Source organism: Phodopus roborovskii, unplaced genomic scaffold, assembly GCF_943737965.1.
Source record: "Phodopus roborovskii unplaced genomic scaffold, PHOROB, whole genome shotgun sequence".
Taxonomy (NCBI): domain Eukaryota; kingdom Metazoa; phylum Chordata; class Mammalia; order Rodentia; family Cricetidae; genus Phodopus; species Phodopus roborovskii.
In genome coordinates, this window is record NW_026125052.1 from 18,745,765 (window position 1) to 18,764,232 (window position 18,468).

Sequence of the window (18,468 nt, forward strand, 5' to 3'; positions counted from 1 at the left end):
TGGTTTTGTCCAGCATTTCACCCTGCTGTACTTTTACTGACTCTTTCATTTTACCCATGGAGCGATGCCTGGGGACAGCCTGGAAAAGCAGGGCTGCAGGGAGGGGTGTGTGTGCAGGGGTACCAACTCATGGCAGCCTCCAGCAGTGTCCCCCAACGGCCAGAGAAGTCAGTGGTGCAGCTGCGGAGCTGGATGGAGGGCTGCTCATTTCCTCCCAACACCGGCACTGAATCAGGGCATCGGTGATGTGTTCAGAACTAGAACGGTGCTCAGTGGCCTTGGCCCAGGGGCCTTCTGCTGTCCATCAGAGGAACCTGGAAGAGCTCCAGCCTCACTTCCATGTGCTGCTTCACTTTTGCTGGTGGTCCCCAGAGACCTCTGAGTCATGGCACCTGTCCCACCGAACACATCTCCCTGTGGATAGGCAAAGGTCTGGGACACTTGAGACCTTATTTTTGTCAACAGTATGTGTCTATTTACCCTCCTGGCTGTGGGGTGGAGTCTCCAAGTATTAAGACACTGCCCACTGGCTTCTTTTCTCTGTTGGGCCACTCCTGAGTTCTCCGTTTAGGATCCCTGGAGTTCAGACACCACCCCCCATCCCAAGCAACCCCCCACCTAAACCCCTACCCAGAACCCACAGAAATGCATTTCCATGGAGAAACCATATCACAAACCCCTGGTCCCAATGTGTCTACACTGCTGGCTTCCTGGGGCCCCAGCTGGCATGCTGTCACCTCAGAAGGGGCTGGGACATTTCAGTAGCCAAGACCACCGCCTTCTGAGCCTTTTTCAGTTCCTGTGCTGCCCAGCCCTGTTCCTCTGTAACCTTTAGGAGGGGGGAGGGCTGGGGGCACAAGAGGCTCATGGGGCAGCAAGTGGGGGGGCCTGGGGTTCCCCTAACTGCAGAGGCTAGCTTTACACACCCAGCAACACATGTCCCCCTTTATGGCCCGGGCTTTCTCTCGGTGCTTAAAGGCGACTGTGAAAAGAGCAGGGCTGATTCTGGCTGCCTGGCCGTCTCCTGGCAACAGGCCTGGCAGGAGGTCTTTCTTTCTCCCCCCACAACCTCCCTTCTCTTCTCCACCACCCCCCTTTTCCTTTCCCCCCTGTGTCTTGTGTTGTGTATCATTAAAACTTCCCTCCCAGCCACTTGGCAGCCAGCAACCAAGCCCTTCTGGGGCCAGTTCCCTCAGGGCAGATCAGCTGGCCCCAGGGGTGCAGGATCCAAGGGGTCAAGCCCCCAAAGTGGAGGCTTTGTGTGATGGAACCAGGTTTAAACTCCAGTTGGCAACCTTCAGCGCACTCAGAGGGGCAGCCACTACTGTGTGCACACGAGCACATGTGCACGATACACCTCGGCTTTCTCTCCTCCCCTCTCTTCCAGGACCCTAATGCCTTCCATGACTGCTTGGAGCCTGCCAAGAGGGCCAATGGGCATTGCCCAACCCTGTGAGTACAATTCTCACCCAGGACAAGTGTCCACGGAAGGCTGAGGCAGACGCTACCAGAGACCCTCAACTAGCCCCTATCCAGTGTCCCAGTCTGCCCTGAAAGACAAGGGCATCAAGGATAGTGGTCATTAGTGATGATGGAGAAGTAAAACATCCAATCACCTGGTATTATGACCAGAAGGACTCTTCACGTGACCACTTCAGTCTAGAAGAACAGTGATAGTCAAAGAGGGTAAAGCCTTGCCTGAGATCACACAGCCCATTGGCAGAGAACTGGACTGGACCCGTGCCCGCCCCCTCCCACCCTCCTCCCAGCTCCTGCCTACCTCTAGATGGGTATGTGAGGCAGGTATTTGAATCTGACTCGTCCTCTTCTTCTCCTTCCTCATCCCACTCCTGAAGAAAGCCTCTCATAGACCAAAGGGTGATCCAGAACCTTGTCTGGGTCCTCTGGACAGCTGAGGGGCAGTCAAGCTTCCTACCCTGCTAAGAATGTCTGGATCACAGAGGCCTCGGAACTAACCCATGCTGTTACCCAACTCACTCAAAAGGCTGGATTGTTGTCCCCAGATATACCTGATACTTTGATGCAGGGATGATGCTCATAACCAGGTGATTCTAGATGCTACTGTAGAGAAACTCAATGCTACCCTTAGCCTCAGATGGGACTAGGAAAATACATCCTTCTTTATCACAAAAAGGTTCCAAGGCAGGACTCTAGGGCAGTTAATGTCTCAGCAATGACCTGAGAGGCTCGGTCTCTTCCTTGGTCTATAGTCTACTTCTTCATGCTTGGTCTATAGTCTACTTCTTCACTTCTTCACGCTCAGCCAGTTGTTACATAGCATTCCACCAAGATATAACAATGCCCCAAAGCAGGAAAACTGGATAACAATGTCTCAAAGCAGGAAACTTCTCATTCTGTCTCATTTTAAAAGCCTCCCCCAGGATACTTTCTAGAAATCTCAAATCCTCCAGCTGGCTTCCCTTCTGTTTGATTCAGTATAACCCAAACCCTTGCAAATTGACTCAGACTACTCAAGATTTATCTCTGAGCCAGGCATGGGAGAACAAATTTGGGCTACTGCAGCCTGCATAAGTCCTTGAAATATGTGTTTTTGTGTTTGTATGTATGAATTTATATCTGTATATAATATGGCTTATAACCATCAGGATCTAGTTCTAGGACCCTGACCTCTGCAGGCATCAAGTGTGTAGACAGTACACAAACATACATGCAGGCAGAACACTCATACACATAAAAATAAAATAAATAAATTTTAATTAAAAAAGGAACTCAAAGGAAGCTTTCTAATCACGAAGCTCAGCTCCTGCCAGGTTCCATTTCAGACACAGCATCACCATTGTCAGTGAGGGAACAGGCTCAAAGAACATAGGAGATGACCCAGGGTGACACGGTAAGAGACAGAATTGGCCTCTAAGGCGACCATTCAGGTAGGGTCTCCCTAGGCAGACAAGTGAAATCCCATCAGGACAGAGCCTGCTGGGATGTGAGCAATACCAATCAAGATCCTTAGTTTGTCCAAGGACCCAAGTCCTTGGACATGTGTGACAGCCATAAACATCTGCTCAGGAGTCTTTGCTGGTGAGGCAGCTAGGGCCCCACTGAATCTTTTACTCATGTTCAGGATTTCAGATCCCAGAGCTCAATTCTGGTACAGCTTCAGGTTCCAGCAGTGGCTGCTTGCCATGCTAGTCTGTGGAGAGATGATTGGTGGACAGAGCTCTGGAGTGTACAAACCAGAGCTGGGGAGTTATCTGTGCTGTCTCCTGGGATAATAGCAGGCTTATTCTATCCCATTTTCCTATAGTGTCCCTATCAAAGTCTTCTCCCAAGAATCTTCCCGGCTCTTAATTTTGATGTTTAGAAACAATTGTTCCTCTGGGACATGACTCTCCCCATCAGATGACTAGCCCCATATATTCAAAACTGTGTCGGGACTTAAGGATGCTTACATGGGGGCTGCCCACATACAGCCCCTCCCAGTGAAACCTTGAATCACACACACACACCACACACACACACACACACACACACACACACACACACACCTGTACATGAAACACCTGGGAACCCTGTAGCAGCACAAAGCCAGTTTGCTGTGCACAGAGCCCAGATAAAGGGGCAAAGCTCAGGTTGGCTGAGGCAAGAGACTGCAGAGACCAAAGATGGCTCTCATCCACCCTAGATTGCAACTGCCTGAAAAACAAGTGAGCCAGAAAAAAAGGCTCTTATATTCCGGCCAAGAAAGACCACCACAGACTTACACAGTCAGCCAGCCCCACCCCCAGGTTCACAATGAAGCCGGGAATGGGAAGCCTGTAGACCTGAGGTTGAGGTTCAGGGTTCTGGGTGAAAGGTAGGAAGCCTAGTAGGAAGGAATGAGAAGGGGAAGAGAGAGAGAGAGAGAGAGAGAGAGAGAGAGAGAGAGAGAGAGAGAGAGAGAGGGTATGATCTAGTTGGAGGGGACTCCAAACCTCAGAGGTCTCCAGGTTGCCAAGCCCTCATCTCAAACCATCAGGCAAGGCAGGTGTTTTCATTGAGGAAAACAGGGCCCAAAGCCTGCATAGTAGTTGGGATGGACAGAGCTCCAAGAGCATATAGTGCCTGGAAATTCCACAAGGAACATAAACCTAGGGCTCTCCCATCCGAGACCTCAGCGCCTTCTCCAGGCCCCTCACCACTGTCTATACAGGGCTACCATGAGCCCATCCTGCTCTTGGTGTTGAGTTCCCCTGGTTTCAGAACAGGGAAGGGCAACACATAGCAGACCGGCTTGGTATGTGCCATGGGTAACTTCATGTCAGTCTTAGGGGCTTCATGGAAAAAGAAAGTTGCTGGCTGTCTTAGTTTCTATTGCTGTGAAGGAACACCATGATCACAACTCTTAGGAAAGAAAAGATTTAATTAGTGTGACTTACATTTTCAGAGGTTTAATCCATTATTATGGTGCAACATATGGTGCAAGCAGACATGGTGCTGGAGAAGGAGGTGAGTATCTTACATCTCGAAGGCAACAGGAAGTGAACTAGGACACTGGGTGGTATCTTGAGCATATGAGACCTCAAAGCCTGCCTCCACAGTGACACACCTACTCCAGCAAGACCACACCTCCTAATAGTGCCTCTTCCTTTGGGGTCATTTCCTTTCAAACCACCACACTGGCTCAGAGGGCCAGGGACACAGGGTAGGGGTTGGCCACTAACATGGTGGGGAGGCTCTCCAAAGAGATGCTGAGGTAGGTGTGGTATTGAACAAGTCCTACAAGAGAGGCTCTGGGCTCCTAACAGATACTAGGTCAGGATAGGGGGAAAGAAGCCTTTCTCATCACAGAAAAAAAAAAAAAAAAAAAAAAAGCAAGCCAGGGTTTCTTTACCATCTAGGTCAGGCAGCTTGTTGCATTAACATTTAATGTCATCAACTCCCTGGGAGACATTTAGGTTCCATCCTCACATCCCAATTGAGGGTACGCTCTGGGGGCAGCTGCTTGCACTAGTGGGGTTGTCCTTCATTTCACAGTCCTTCTTCCCAAGGATTCGGGCTCAGTATTCCCTTCCAAATTACTCTTGGTCTCTGGGACAATCACTGGGATAAGGGGAAACCTGGCCTTGAGGTCTGATAGACCTGCACAAAGAAAGAACAACTGTTCTAAGTCTGAGACATAGAGGCATTACAGGGTCCAATCCCAGAGATGCCAACCTGTGCCACACTAGCCAGTCTATAGAATCTGCAAGTCCTCCTGGTGACTCTAGGGTTGGGAGGAGAGGGGAATGGGGCATACCTGGTCCCCAGGTAAGAATGGGATTTCATAGTAGATTTAGGGAATTCTCTCATGAGGATGCCTCATTATCCAGGACTCCCAAATATTCAGGCTGCTTAGGACAGAAGGTAGCCAGACTTTTGCCTTCTATCAGCACCTCCTCTCTGGGGGAACACAGGAGCTCTGGGACAGACACCTGCATTGTGTGTGTGTATGTGGGGTTGCTCGGGTTCCCTACTCTGCTGCCTATAGGCAGGTCACAGGCTTCCTGCACAGGGAGACTTCGGTCTCTCCACCTCCTAGGATGAGACCTGCATGAATGGAATCATGCCCAATTAATTTCCGTGTCTGCAGGCTGTGACATGGTCCTCCTACTCTCCTACTTCCAAGACCACCCTCTGGGGTCCAGTATCCCTGTGGCCTCCAGGGAACTCGCCTGAAATCGTCCAGGAGGCTCCTAGTGCTATTAGGAGACCCTTTTCTCCAGGCCAGAGGCCTTGGAGTCTCCCATTCCCTTTGGTGCTATTCTGAGAGACTCTGATTAAGGTCCCTTGACCCTTGCACCTGATGCCTCCCTCCCCATTTGCTCTCAGTGGTTTTCCCTCTCCTCCATCCCCACTTCAGGCTGGGCTGTTTTGAGCCCCCCACCCCCATCCTGCAGTGCCCAAAGAGAAGTCCCAGCAAAACTGAAGGGCAGTCAGTGTCTGGGTGGGAGATTTCCTCCTCCCTCCCTGCGACAGACTGGCAGCCGCGTGAGGGCGGGCGGGGGCCTGGCCGCCGAATTCTTTGTCTTCGAGGTGTCTCGGCAGGGGTCCGGTGGAGCCTGGCTGAATACACGGCGGCTGACCGAGGGCTCCTGGAGGGAGTACACTTCAAAAGGAACCTCCGGGCAGCTACGGAGGTGGGGGTGGGGGTCCCCACCTCAGGTCTGAAGTCCCTGTCAGTCACACACAGCAGGCAGGCTTCCACGTGCCACATCTTTGCGGCAGGTCCCGGTTGCCTACTCTACCCTCATCCAGGATACCACCTTTCCTGCCCAGGGCCGAGCCTCCCGTCCACTAGCTGGTATTGGAGTGAGAGTAACCCTTTCTCGCCATGTGCAGCCTACCCTGCGGTTGGGGTGCCTATCAGAGAGAAGACCTTTCTATGAGTACTCGTGGAAAGGGGGCTCCCTCACTGCCTGGGCAGGGTCCATTCCTGCGTTGCCACCCGCAGGCAGGAGGAAGAAAATTAAGCTTGTGTTGAAGGAAGGACACCTGGCAAGAGAGACGAAAGGACTCCGGAATCCCCTCCTCTGGGGAACTTTCAAGTCGGGGGAAATCCCCACGCAGGCCTCTACACTCTGCGGCGGCAACATGCGCGGCCACTCCCCACTTCTGGTCCCCTCCTCCTTTAGTGCTTGCGCTTTTCCTTCTGTTTGTTTCCTATCCGCTGAACAGCACCTGGGGCTGCCTCGGGCTCTGGGATGCATGTTAGAAGCACCTGCATACACACAGCCCGTCAAGGAACGACCAGTTTTAGCCACACCAGGACAGCTTCCCACGCACCTCTCAGGCAACCAACATCTCATTCAAAGCCACCGAGAGCCTTTGCCGCTACCTTCTAGGGCTGGCACCTGTGGAATCTTCAGGATCTAAATGACCCTAAGCAGCCATCTAGATCAGCCTCATACCACAGTGGCGTGTTGCAGGCCAGGGAAGGCAACTTCCCAGCGCTCAGAAACACTAGCATTGGGCTGTTGAACCCCAAGCTGTGGTGTATCACTTGAGATCTAACCCTCCTCGATGTTCAGCAAACTATGGGACCCCCCCACTTCCCCCGGCAGAGCCACAGTCCAGTACTCAGCTAAAGGGTACCTAACAGCCAAGAGCCTGTGGAAGGAAGATCTCTCCTGACCGAAGCGTCAGCCCTCGGGCTCTACATTCCCGGATAGTGGCCAGCCCCCTCCCACTGTCCTCCCAGGTGAACCAGAAATGGGACTGCAGAACCTAGGGGGGGGGCATCTTTTGGGAATGCCCAGCCCCTGAGGATGTTTCTAGGGGTGCCTATCACAGTACCATCTTCCAGCTCCAGGTGGAGAGTTACCATGCTGCTCCATAGCCCCCTTCACTTCTCGCCTCCTTCACCTCCCTCCCCCTTCTTCCTCTGTCTGGGATCTCAACCTCGTCCCACCCCACCCCCGCCCCTGTTTTCTGTCTCAGTGTCTCTAACCACTTGTCTCGATCTCCCCTTCCTCACCTCTTTCATCTCTCCCTCTACCCCCTCCAGCCGTGGATCGAGCTAGGAACGCGCAGAAGCAGTGACAAGCCCAGGCGGCTCTCCCGACCCTTGGTGCCCCCAGGGGCCAGTTCCTCGCTCTCCCTACACCAGAAGAAGCCGTGTGCGGAGAGCAGACCAGCAGGGGCCGTGGTTCTGAGCTGTGGGCACCAGCCGCCACGATCAAAGACTAGGAATGTCTACTTCCCTGTAGGACTTCCCCTAATCCTGTCCACCCCCATCAGCAGAGAGCCCGCCATTCCTGGCCAGGGAGGTTTGGGTGGGCATCTTCTTTGGCTCTCTACACGGTTCGGGGAGCAGGTCCCACCAAGGCTTCTCCTTAGGCTTGCTTTCTTGATCCCAAGCCAGGAGCATTTTAAGGGCGCAGTATCTTCTGAGGCCCGGGAGAGAGGCTGAGGGCAGGTACCTAGGTGTGGGGACCGAGTCTTAACAACCTAGCCATAATCTCGGCACCATTCCTGGGGCTTGCACCTAACCCCGGGCTCTGGAAGGAAAAAAGGCCCCTTTGAGGCCTGGACGCTTCCTTCTGCATATGGGCTATACAGGACGTCTTGGGGTGAATCTAGTGTCTGCACTGGACAACGCTTGAACACCAAACACCAGGTTCTAGTTTCTTATTCGCAGAAGGGCCAGGAATGCTGTTCAGAAGACCAGGGGCACTGTGGAGGGATGGTGCTCTGGAGGTCCCCAACCACTACCGGCCAGGGCTGATATGTTTCACTGGTCCCAAATGGTCCCACCCCAAGATCCAAGGAAGACTGCAGGTGTTGCTGAGGTCTGGCCTGCAGGCCTGCAGGAGAAAGTGGCCGAGTCCTCCCGCAGGAAATGCTAACGGCGGCTGGTGTCAGTTGCAGGAAATGCAAAGGCTGCAGGAGGTCTCGATACCAATCTGACGATTGACAAAAGACTCAAATGACACTATCTCTGTCCCCCCCCCCCCCGCGTAGCCGGCTGGCAGACCTTCGAGCCTCCGCGGACTCTGGCGTGCGCCCCTCGGACACCCTGGAAGCGACCTGCGGCCGGCTGACGGGGCTGCCAGCTCGCGGGCTCGGAAAGGCGGGAGGCTGGGAGGGGTTGTGTTTCCCAAGCCCCTGATCCCCGCCGCGCGATCTGCAAACAACCCCTTGCTTTTTAGTCCCGATTCCTTACGGGCCCAAGATCCAAGGGATCACAGTCCCCCCGACAGGAAAGGGAGCAACCCATCAATGCCCAAACCGAACACTTCACCACGTGAACACCGGGTCAAAGCCCCAGCTCCCTAAACCTGGCTCTCGTGGTCTGGGGAGGGAGCGTCTCGGGCCGGCAGAGAATCCAGCGTGCCGGGTTCTCCCGAGGCCTCCGTGCGCCCGGGGCGCAGGCTTTGCCCAAGTTTGCCGGGAGATGCCCTTCCCAGAGCCGGAGTTGTGGGCCGGGAGGGAGGGGCGCGTGATTGACAGGCTGAACTACAGACTCATCTCTTACCTTAGGCCGCGGGCGCTGATTGGCTGCTCGCTGACATCCTCAAACCCGGCTGCTCGGCGCTGGGCTCCGGAGGGGGGCGGCTGCGGGTGGAGGTGCGCTTCTGAAAAGCCCGAAAGTCATTTCCAACCTCAAGTGGACTTTGTTCCAACTATTGGGGGCGTCGCTCCCCCTCTTCATGATCGCCGGCAAACTTCCTCCTCGGCGCTGCTTCTAATGGAGCCCCACCTGCTCGGGCTTCTACTCGGCCTCCTGCTCAGTGGCACCAGGGTCTTCGCCGGCTACCCAATTTGGTGGTAAGACTTGCCTCCTGTCTGCTTGCGGCCCCGATCTCTCGGCCGCGCCCGGGGACGGTGGGGGGCTCTGGCCGGGTCTGGATAGCCGCAGGCCTAGGGCTCCTTTCTCCTTGCTTCCCTCCAGCCCCCCAGCCGTCCATCCCTCCTGGATTTTCTGCTGGTGTTGCCTACCGAATCCAACTCCTGGCTTCTCCCGATAATCACCATTTTCCCTGCTACCCGCCGCAGAGGCGGGAGGGCTCTCCCTACCCCTGAAGCTCTCGTTCTTAGTCTTCACCCTCTCCCACTCTAATTTGAGGGTCCCGGAGACCCTTCATTTGCTTACAGTTGAATTTCTGTGCTGTCCCTGGGGCCCGGCCACTCCTCTTCTCCATTTTAGGGTCTATACATGGGCAAAATTATCCTGTCCTTCTTCGCCACCCTACCTCTTCGGTGTCTCGGTCAAGAGATTTCCCCCACAATACTCGCGTTTGCCTTGATATTTCAGACCCTAAGGGGGATGGGGGGCATTTCACCAGATTCTCCCCACTCTGCTCTAGATTAATTTTGAGCCTCTGAAGTGAATGTAGGATTTGCTGGTCCTAGATGCCATTGCTGATCCGGGTGTATTCGTTCCTTGCTTGTCCATCCCGGAGAAAAGGGGGTAGGGGGGACTTTGAAAATGTAGTTGTTTGGGAGGGGTAGGGTTGTTGTTCTTTGAGTGAAAACCCAATTCTCATTGTCAAATTCGTTGCTTTTGGAAGACGGAGACGGGGAGAGAAAGGGAGAGGGAAAGGAGAAATCTGTCCCTGAGAAAAACGGATACAAAAGGCATTTTAGTAAATAAGGCTGGGAAAGAAGGCGGAGTGAGGGGACTCACTGGAAGATAAACAGCCTTTTGGGAGCCCTCACCCCACCCCCGGCTCCAGGGACTCCCCTGTTTTGCAAGCTCTATTGCCGCTCCCCCCCCCTGCAAGTCCTATAAGGGAAGACACTGAAACCAGTTTTCTAAATTATACCCCAGCTCTCCCAGTCTCCAGCCCCCTGCATTCCGGAAAACTTTAATAAAAGAACCCTCCCCTCCTGGACAGCAGCGGCAAGCGGCCTCAGGGTGGGAGGTGAGGAGGAGGAATTTGGGACCTGTGAGTAAGGAGACTGGCCCCTGGGGTGAAAGTTAGAGAGGTGTGCCACCAGGGTGACGTGCTGCCTGAATGCTCCCCCCCTCCTTGCCTGCTACCTGCAAGCCTGAAACATGAGGCTCACAGCCTACAAGATGCCGGGCCACACCCCACATCTTCCAGCTGCTTTAGGAATATATGAGTGCTGAGGGAGGGATAGTCATGAACCCAAACACTCAAGCTGTGGCCTGGCCAGGGGTCTATTTGGAGGGTCCAGGCATTGCTCCTTAGGCAGATCACCCCAAGGACAGACAGGCTTTCTTTGCTGTGGACTTGGGTTGGTCAGGGCTTCCCATGAGTACACCCAGCCTGTGCATGTTGGGGGCAGCCAGGGATTCCAGGGTGGGGCTCTGCCAGTTGGAGGAAGGTTGCCTCTTGACTCTTTTTCCATCCTCCAGCCAAGGCAATGTTCTACCTTCTCTGGGAGCCTAGGGATACACAGGAAGAGATGCTTGGAGCCCTGAGGATGACATGGATAAAAGAGGAGATGGGCTTCCTAGTTCTGTGAACTGGACGAGAGCACTTCCTGGGGCAGCGCCAGTGTTAGAAGGTGGTAGCAGGGGGGTCTGTGTGTGATGGTGGCCAGGAATGTCTAGATAAGTTCCCCAACCAACAAAAAGCAATACTAGGAAAATCTAGAAGGCCAAGACAGGCCCTAACATAATGCTGCACACATGGCCTGTTTGGGGGTTGAGGGGGGACCAGGTGGCTGCTTTGTCTGAGCCAGAGAGAGAGAGAGAGGGGATTTTAGAGATGGGCGGTGTGTCAGTGCGTGTGGCTGCCTCTGTGTATGTGGTGCGGTTTGTGTTCTGGGTCTGTGACCCTAAGAAGTGTATCTGTGCACCAGTGTGTCTCTGTGGGTAAGAGTTGGTAGTGCCTGAGGCCCAGGCAACTGTGCATGTGAAATCTTGTTGCCTGTGCCTAGGGGATCCGTGGCCCACAGCAGGGTGTGCTGTGTCTGCATACAGGTATCAGCAAGTGGCTGATTCTGTGAGACCGAAGAAGTCTGGAAGTATCTTTGCTTGTGTAAAGGGGACCTCCTGGCTTCTGCTTGTGATACTGGATGTGACGTTATGTGTGTTTGGATCCGTATGTTGTTTGTGTATGTGTCTGTGTAAGCCCCTGCACTTTAGAGAGCATGCCTGCTTGATGGTGTCAGGAGGGAGGTTCAGCAAATGTCTTTGTGCATGATATCGGGGTTTGTGGTTGGAAGTACGAGAGTGAGCCTTGTGTTGGTACCTGACTGAGGGCTGTTGTCTAGGCCTGCTTCTGATCTTGTCCCCAAGTGCCAGTGGCATAGCTTTGTGCCAGTAGCTATGTGTCTGTGGTTGTGTTTGCTGACACCTGACTTGTGGGCATGAAGGACACCTGAGATGGGGTGCTTGCTGGACATTTATGGCCCTGAGAAGAAGGACAAGGCAGGAAGTGGAGTTCTCAGAATGCGGCTGCAGACACAATTGGCCTGGGCTCCCAGCTAGATTGGGGGCAGGGCCTTCCTTGGTCCTGGTGTGCCCTATCTGTCTATGACCACTGACCCTTCTTCTTCTGCAGTTTCCTTTTAGTCTTGGAGCTGGGGTGAGGCACGAATCACCTCCTCAGAGATAGAACTGGAGAGTGGGTAGGCCTCAAATTCTTGATTTACCCCCTCTGCCCCCAGGCAGGCAGATTCCAGTCCTTTTAGCATTTGAGTCCATCACTGCCTGCCCTCCTTGGCCCACCCAGCTCACACATTCCCCAGGAGGGATTTACAGGGGAAATGGCTTAGCTGGGATTTTGGTCCACATCACCTCGAGGAAGCTCCTCCACCCCTGGTAACCTATCTTTGCTCTTCCTTGCTTGGGCCCCAAGACTGACAGAAAGCAGATGAGAAGGGGGCTGCGAGAGACCTCTTACTCTAGAAGGAAGCCTTGTGCCTCCCAGCCAGGTAGTGGCTTCACTGGGCTAGGACTAAGTGACACTGTCACTAGGACCAGTGACAGCAAGCCTGCTTTGTAGAACTCGTCTTGTTAGTACCAGTTAGCGGCTGGGGGAGAAATCTGTTCCCTTTCTTGGGAAAACTGTCTTCCTTGGCCTTGCACGTACTATCTAAGTTTCACAGGAGACTCCTGATAAGAGGGGCTTGGTTGGCTGGGTGGCTCATCTCACTGTGTGACTGAGGACCACTGGCCCCTCCCCTTTCTGGACCATTTTTCTCACATTTTACCCAGGGTCATCAGCTCATGCAACCTTACAGTTTAAGGGAAGATGTTTGCCTGTTAGAACCCTGGGTTCTTATTCCATCACGCCAGAGCCCATCCCCCACCCAAGCGCCCATCTTAAGCTCTGCCTCAGTTTCTCCATGTGTCACATCCTGCTGCCTCTCCCCTGCTCAACACCTACCCAATAGCTGCTTCTCAGCTTGGGCTTGGGAACGTGTTCAGTCAAACCCCAGTGGGGGTCAGTAGGCTGGGCCCAGGGAGGCACCTGGAGACTGCGGGGGAGGAAGGCCCCAGGCCAGGTGTTAACACTTGTAACAGGCAGGAATTACAGCTGGCTGGGGCTAGGGCTGGTGAGGAGCTGAGCTGGCTGGAGGCTGTTGATCCCACAGACAGACAGATGGGAGATACCAGATCGGATGGCCAAGCTTTAGCAGGGTGGTCGCCCTTGCAGAGAAGATCTTGCCTTGGGGGATTCGTCTAGGGGAAATGAATGTAGGCCCCTTGAAAACGAGTTCATGGCCCTCCTGCCCAGCCCACCCCTATTGTGGGTGGGGCCTCAAGCTCCAAAGGGAGCTCGATTGGTGGTAGATCTGTTGGTATCCTTCTGATGGCATCATATCATGCAAGATTGCTAAACAAACAAACAAAAAAAGAGAACAAGTCCAACGTTATACTAATACCAGGAGCTGTGTCCTTGGGAAGAAACTACTGGAACATACAGAGAGGAAGGTGTGGGTGCAGGAGGGGGCACAGCTATCGGGGGAAAGCCCTCCCCCCCCCCCGCCCTAATTTCTAAGTGTCTTGTTGATAGCTTTGGGACCAAGCTGGGCCTGACCTGCTTCTCCATCCAGGAGATTCTGAGGTCTTGGGCCCCTGGATGTCTATCCTGCAAAGGGCACTGATGGCAGAAGAGGTGATCTGGGAGTCTAGGTCTGGTACCTGCTGTGGCTGCCCCACTGTGAACTCAGATAGAGCTCTCCAGGGCCCACACTCTCACACCTGAGCTCCTGTTCCACCCCTGACTATAGAGGTCACAGACAGACAGGGTGGGACGGGGGTCACAGGTAAGACTCCTCAAGGAACAGACTGGTCCAAGCAAGCTTCTCCCATCCTACAGAACTCAGTGTCTGCCTAAGGATGCAGTGAGCAGGGGAATGAGAACTAAATCCAGTAGCCTCCTACCAAAGCTGATGAAGAGAAGGGCCTCCCTTATCTCTGCCCAGCACCCCACTTGAAGGCTGGGTCCCCACATACATTCTTTTTCCTTTATGGGGGGAGGGGTGGAGTGGGGCTTCTATATAACAGTCCTGGCTGTCCTGAAAACTCACTCTATAGATCAGGCTGGCCTCGAACTCAGAGAGATCCACCTGCCTCTGCCTCCCGAGTGCTGGGATTAAAGGCGTGCGCCACCTCCCCTGCCTGGCTATCTATTCTACTTCTATATATTCACACTGGGTATTGGAAATTGTTCGGCCCGGGAGTGGAGAGACTCCTGTCTAAGTTCTGAACTTGCCATCCGTGGGTTGTGTGACCTGGGGCGGATCTCTGTCCTTCTCTGTGCCTTTGGCCCCTGCCTCTCTCTGGGCTTCATGTCCTTGACTATGCTGAGGAGTGTTCATTCATCTTCTCAGTGTCTCAGGCCTATGATGAGGACTCCACAGCAGGCACTTGGAACCTGCCTAGACAGTGCACGCCTTTATGTCTGTAGCTTGGTGTACCGGTCCTAAACCCCACGCCCTCTACCCCACCAGTGCCAAGCCTCCTTGATGCACTCCCAAACCTCTCCTCAGCACTCCATCCCTGTTTCCAGGCGGCTGGCACACACATCTGAATTTTTTCATGCTATCTGAGCAACCAAGGCAAAATGACCTCCCCTGGACTCAGTTTCCCCATATGAAAAATAAAGAGTTATAGCTTTAGCTTCTGAACATTGGTGATGGAACACAAACCCCTAGAATGCTGCCCACAGACAGGAAATACAGTGGAATGTTTGAACCTCCATCTGGTCCTGAATCCAGGTTTGCCTGTTCCTAGGTTGGCCTGCATGACTCTTCTTTCTCCCTGCCTCACAATGCTTGGAGGACTTTCATTCAAAGTAGAGGAAGTTCAACTTCTTGCTGCCGTGTGCCGTGTGTGTGTGTGTGTGTGTGTGTGTGTGTGTGTGTGTGTGTAAGGTGGACAGAGGTGTTGGAGTCTCCCCTAACCCTCCTGGCACCCCACAGTCTTCCAAGCTCTGAAGCCACTGCCATTTCAGGCTGGGACACAGACCTGGTGGGGAGGGCTAGACTTGGGGGTCTGGCTGCTGGAGCAGCCCTAGCATGAGATGAAGTTGCTTCTGGAGCTGGGGAATGACTCAGAAGGTGATTTATAGACGGAAGGCAGAAAGCTTGGCTCCTGGCAGAAGCCTGCTACTTAATTACATTCTTTGGGGGGTGGAGGTATGTGGGGCGACAGTAAGGAAGAGACTTCCACCTCGTCCCCTCCGGGCCTGGGACCTGTGATGTCCTGGCTCCAAACAGGGTTCTTCTTGGAGAGTGCCAGGCCACTGAGAGGAAGAAGAGGTTGGGAAAGAAGGACAGAGTCCCATGGGGACTCCCCAGGATAGTCTGATGGAGCCCAGTAGAAGAACGGGATGCTGGGAAGCCACCTGGACTTCTAGAATCTTCTCCATGTAGGAGCTCTCTACTTCCTCTTAGTGCCAAGTTTAAGGTTGCCTGTGAAGACCTTCAAGTTGTCTTCTTGTCCTATAGCTTGGGTCCTGGTGGCCCATGAGGGTGAGAGACCAGGCCTGGTGTCTGGAGGCTGAAGTCTAAGTCTTTGTGTTAGACAATCTGTTGCTTGGAAGCGTGGATACTGCCTTAGGGCCACAGAGGTTTTCCTGGTAGGATCAGCCTTGTACTAGAGGGGAGGAAACCCACTAGCCCTTCCTTAAACTAACTTTTCTGGGAGCCCCACAGCTCACCTGGCTGCCTGGTGACAAGCTTTTGCCTGCCTGTGTTGACCAGTGTCACGATTCCAACAATCTCTTGCATTTCCAGCCCCAGGTACTTTGTTTCTGGTTCAGGGGCCAAGAAAGGTATGGGACAGGCAGGCGTAGGGGTGCCTGCAGCACCCATTTGCCTGTTTGAGCTCTGTTAGTACAGTTGGCAGGAGTTGGCAGAGGTCAGGATGGGGACAGCAGACAGTTTTCTGGTTCCCCCTGAGGCAAGCCTTCTCAAAATGGCCTCATTAATGCATGTGGAGTGAATTCCAGAAATGTCAGGCACATTCACATGTCTAAGGGAAGGATAGGGTCCCAGAAGTATGCTCTGTTTGGGGTCAAGAGGAATCATAGTTCTAGGTAGTTTCCAGGTAGGGTGTCAGGGGACCTGAGCAGTTGGACATAGTCTTCCTCTTCCAAAGTGATGCTCAGTGCACAGGGTCAGCAGATATGTGAATTGCCTGTGTCTGGTGGGAGACTGTGAGCTGATTCCAGGGCAAGGTACAGACCATAAGCTTTACACTCCAGCAGCTTTGAGGTGTTGGCTGAGTTGCCAAACTGCCCAGACCTCAGTTTTCTCATCTGCCAAATGGGCATCAAACCTCCTTCCCTGCCTATGGGGCTGCTAAGCGCTCAGAACGTCAGTTCCCCCTGGGTCAGCAGCTACCATTGCCAGCAAGATGAACAGAGCCCCACCCCCTACCCAGAGGAGGTGCAAGAGTAGCTGCAGTGGACCCCCAGTCTCTGAGTAGAATTTGTGGGGAGCAGACGCTTTGCTTGGGTTTAAGACCAAGTGACAGCAGGCATGCCCCAGTTCAGCTCTTGTGGGCCATTCGGAGTCTACAGAGAGCTGGGGTAGGAGGTCTGGGTGGAGGTGAGGGACGCGAGGGAAGATGGGCAGCGGGAAGGGACTGTTTGAAGTCTGAGGTCAGCAGGAAAACCCACAGCAGCCTGGCCCTGTTCCTCAGGCTGGGCTGGTGAGACCAGAGGAGAATGTGGGTCCCTGCATTGGCAGGGGATGGGAGCAACAGGACCCTGTGCCCAGGTCTGTCAGGAGGGCCTTTCTGCCAAACCCGCCCCTGGGCGCAGAGTCCCACTTATCTATCGGAGCCAGCTGGATCGGCAACGAAAACCAATCTTCCAGTGCCTGCCGTGAATGCAAATGGGGGCTTGCGACCATGTGAACCAGCTTGCCGCCTCCCTCTAGCTTCTCCACACTTTATAATGTGGCGTTCTGACGATGGCACTCCACCCAAACATGCACAGCATGCCTTTTGAAACCCCCTCAGACTCCTCCCTTAAACCCAACATCAAATAAAACATGAGCCCCTCTGCTTATTCACTGACTTCTTCCACTTCCTTCTTCTGGACCGGGGAAGGCAGGGGGACTCTGTCCCCAGGTTGGCCAGGGTTTATTTCCACTCTGCTCAGCATGGGTCCAGCCTGGCTTGGGTTACACAGCTGATGGCCCTGAAGGCTGTCAGTGTCTCCCAAGACAGTGGGACCTTTGCCTGAGCAGGCTATTGCTGCTGTTCTAGATACTAGGATGTCTCCACCATGTCCATCCCCTTGGGCTTGTTCTCCATGTTTACCCAGCCCATGCTGTGCCTCTAAAGTTGGCAGGACCCAGGGGCAGGTGACCTGGGGTACTGCATGATGTGTGGTGGTCTACAGACCTATAGAATCTAGAAGCTGTTCTTCCGAGCCTAAAGATGAGCAGCTCTGTCACATAGGCCACTCACGGTGGTAGGAGGGTTGGAGCCTATGCCCTTTCTCTTTGCCCTCACTCAGGCTTACAAGAGGACTTGCTAGTTCTGATGAAATGCTGTTTATTCCTGTAAAAAGATTGTTCCGAGGCCAGATCTCTCATTTGACTTTTAACTTGACAGCCGCTACTTGGTGTGCATGGATTCCACCATGAGGAGTCCAGGAAATCTTACTGGGGACAGGCATCTGTCACTGGAGGTGGTCAGACTGTCCTCAAGCTGGGAATGGTGCCGTGTAGTCATGTGAACATTTTGTTGCCCTCAGACAGAGTAGAGCTAACCTTGGTCAATCATTGGGTCTCTGTTTTCTCAACTGGAAGATAGTCAGTGATGGCCAAGGTTACTGCCAGCTATCAGTCCACCATCCTTCTGTCTCTCTTTTCCTCTTGGCATCTAATCTTCACCCTGTATGGGCCAGAAGCAGACCTGTCTTTGTGTGTGTGTGTGGGGGGGAGCTATGTATGTACATGTGTTGGGGAGTATGTTCATTGGAGTGTGAGGCCACAGCACAGCCTTGAGTGTCATTCTCTCACTGGGACCTTGGGCTCACTTATGATAGACTAGGTGGCCTGGCCAGTGTGTCCCAGGGATCTTCCATTTTCTGCCTCCCCAGCTCTGGGATTACAGACACACCACCATGCCCACTTTTCTCCATGGGTTTGGAGGAATGAACTCTGGTCTTGGACAAGCCATCTTACCTTCCTATCTTCAGAATTCATCCCCGTGTTCTATTCCTGGGTTGGTGTCTCTGAGATGTTGATTTTTTTTTTTAACTTGGCTTTCACAGCTAATTGTTCAGCATTATGTCCCGCTGAGAAACTAGAATGTGTTCTGCTTTCTTACAAAGCATGTTCCCTTCATGCCCTGGCCATTAGGGAACCCATAGGGAACCCAGAGCCACACTTGATGCCCGATGCTTACACCTAAGCTGACCTTGAGAGCCATATTTATTCGCTTCTTTGCCAGGTCCAGCTCTTCAGTCTACATTCTGCTATTTACCCAGAAACATTTTGTATTCTAAACTCCTTGCAGGCAGACCCCATGCCTAGTTTGTCTAGAATTCTCCATGCTTGGTCCCTGTGTGGTGGCTACTGATGCTC

The 18,468-nt window shown here is 53.5% G+C and overlaps 1 protein-coding gene across 1 annotated transcript in view; it reads left to right on the forward strand.

Moving 5' to 3' along the window:
* Window positions 1–8,878: 8,878 nt before the first annotated feature.
* The window catches only part of Wnt3 (Wnt family member 3), a 40,935-nt gene continuing 31,345 nt past the window's right edge, over window positions 8,879–18,468 (forward strand). Inside the window, exon 1 of the mRNA XM_051178587.1 lies at window positions 8,879–9,267. Within this exon, the coding sequence (XP_051034544.1) occupies window positions 8,894–9,267 (374 nt within the window). The 5' untranslated portion in view covers window positions 8,879–8,893. The remainder of the gene's footprint in view (window positions 9,268–18,468) is intronic.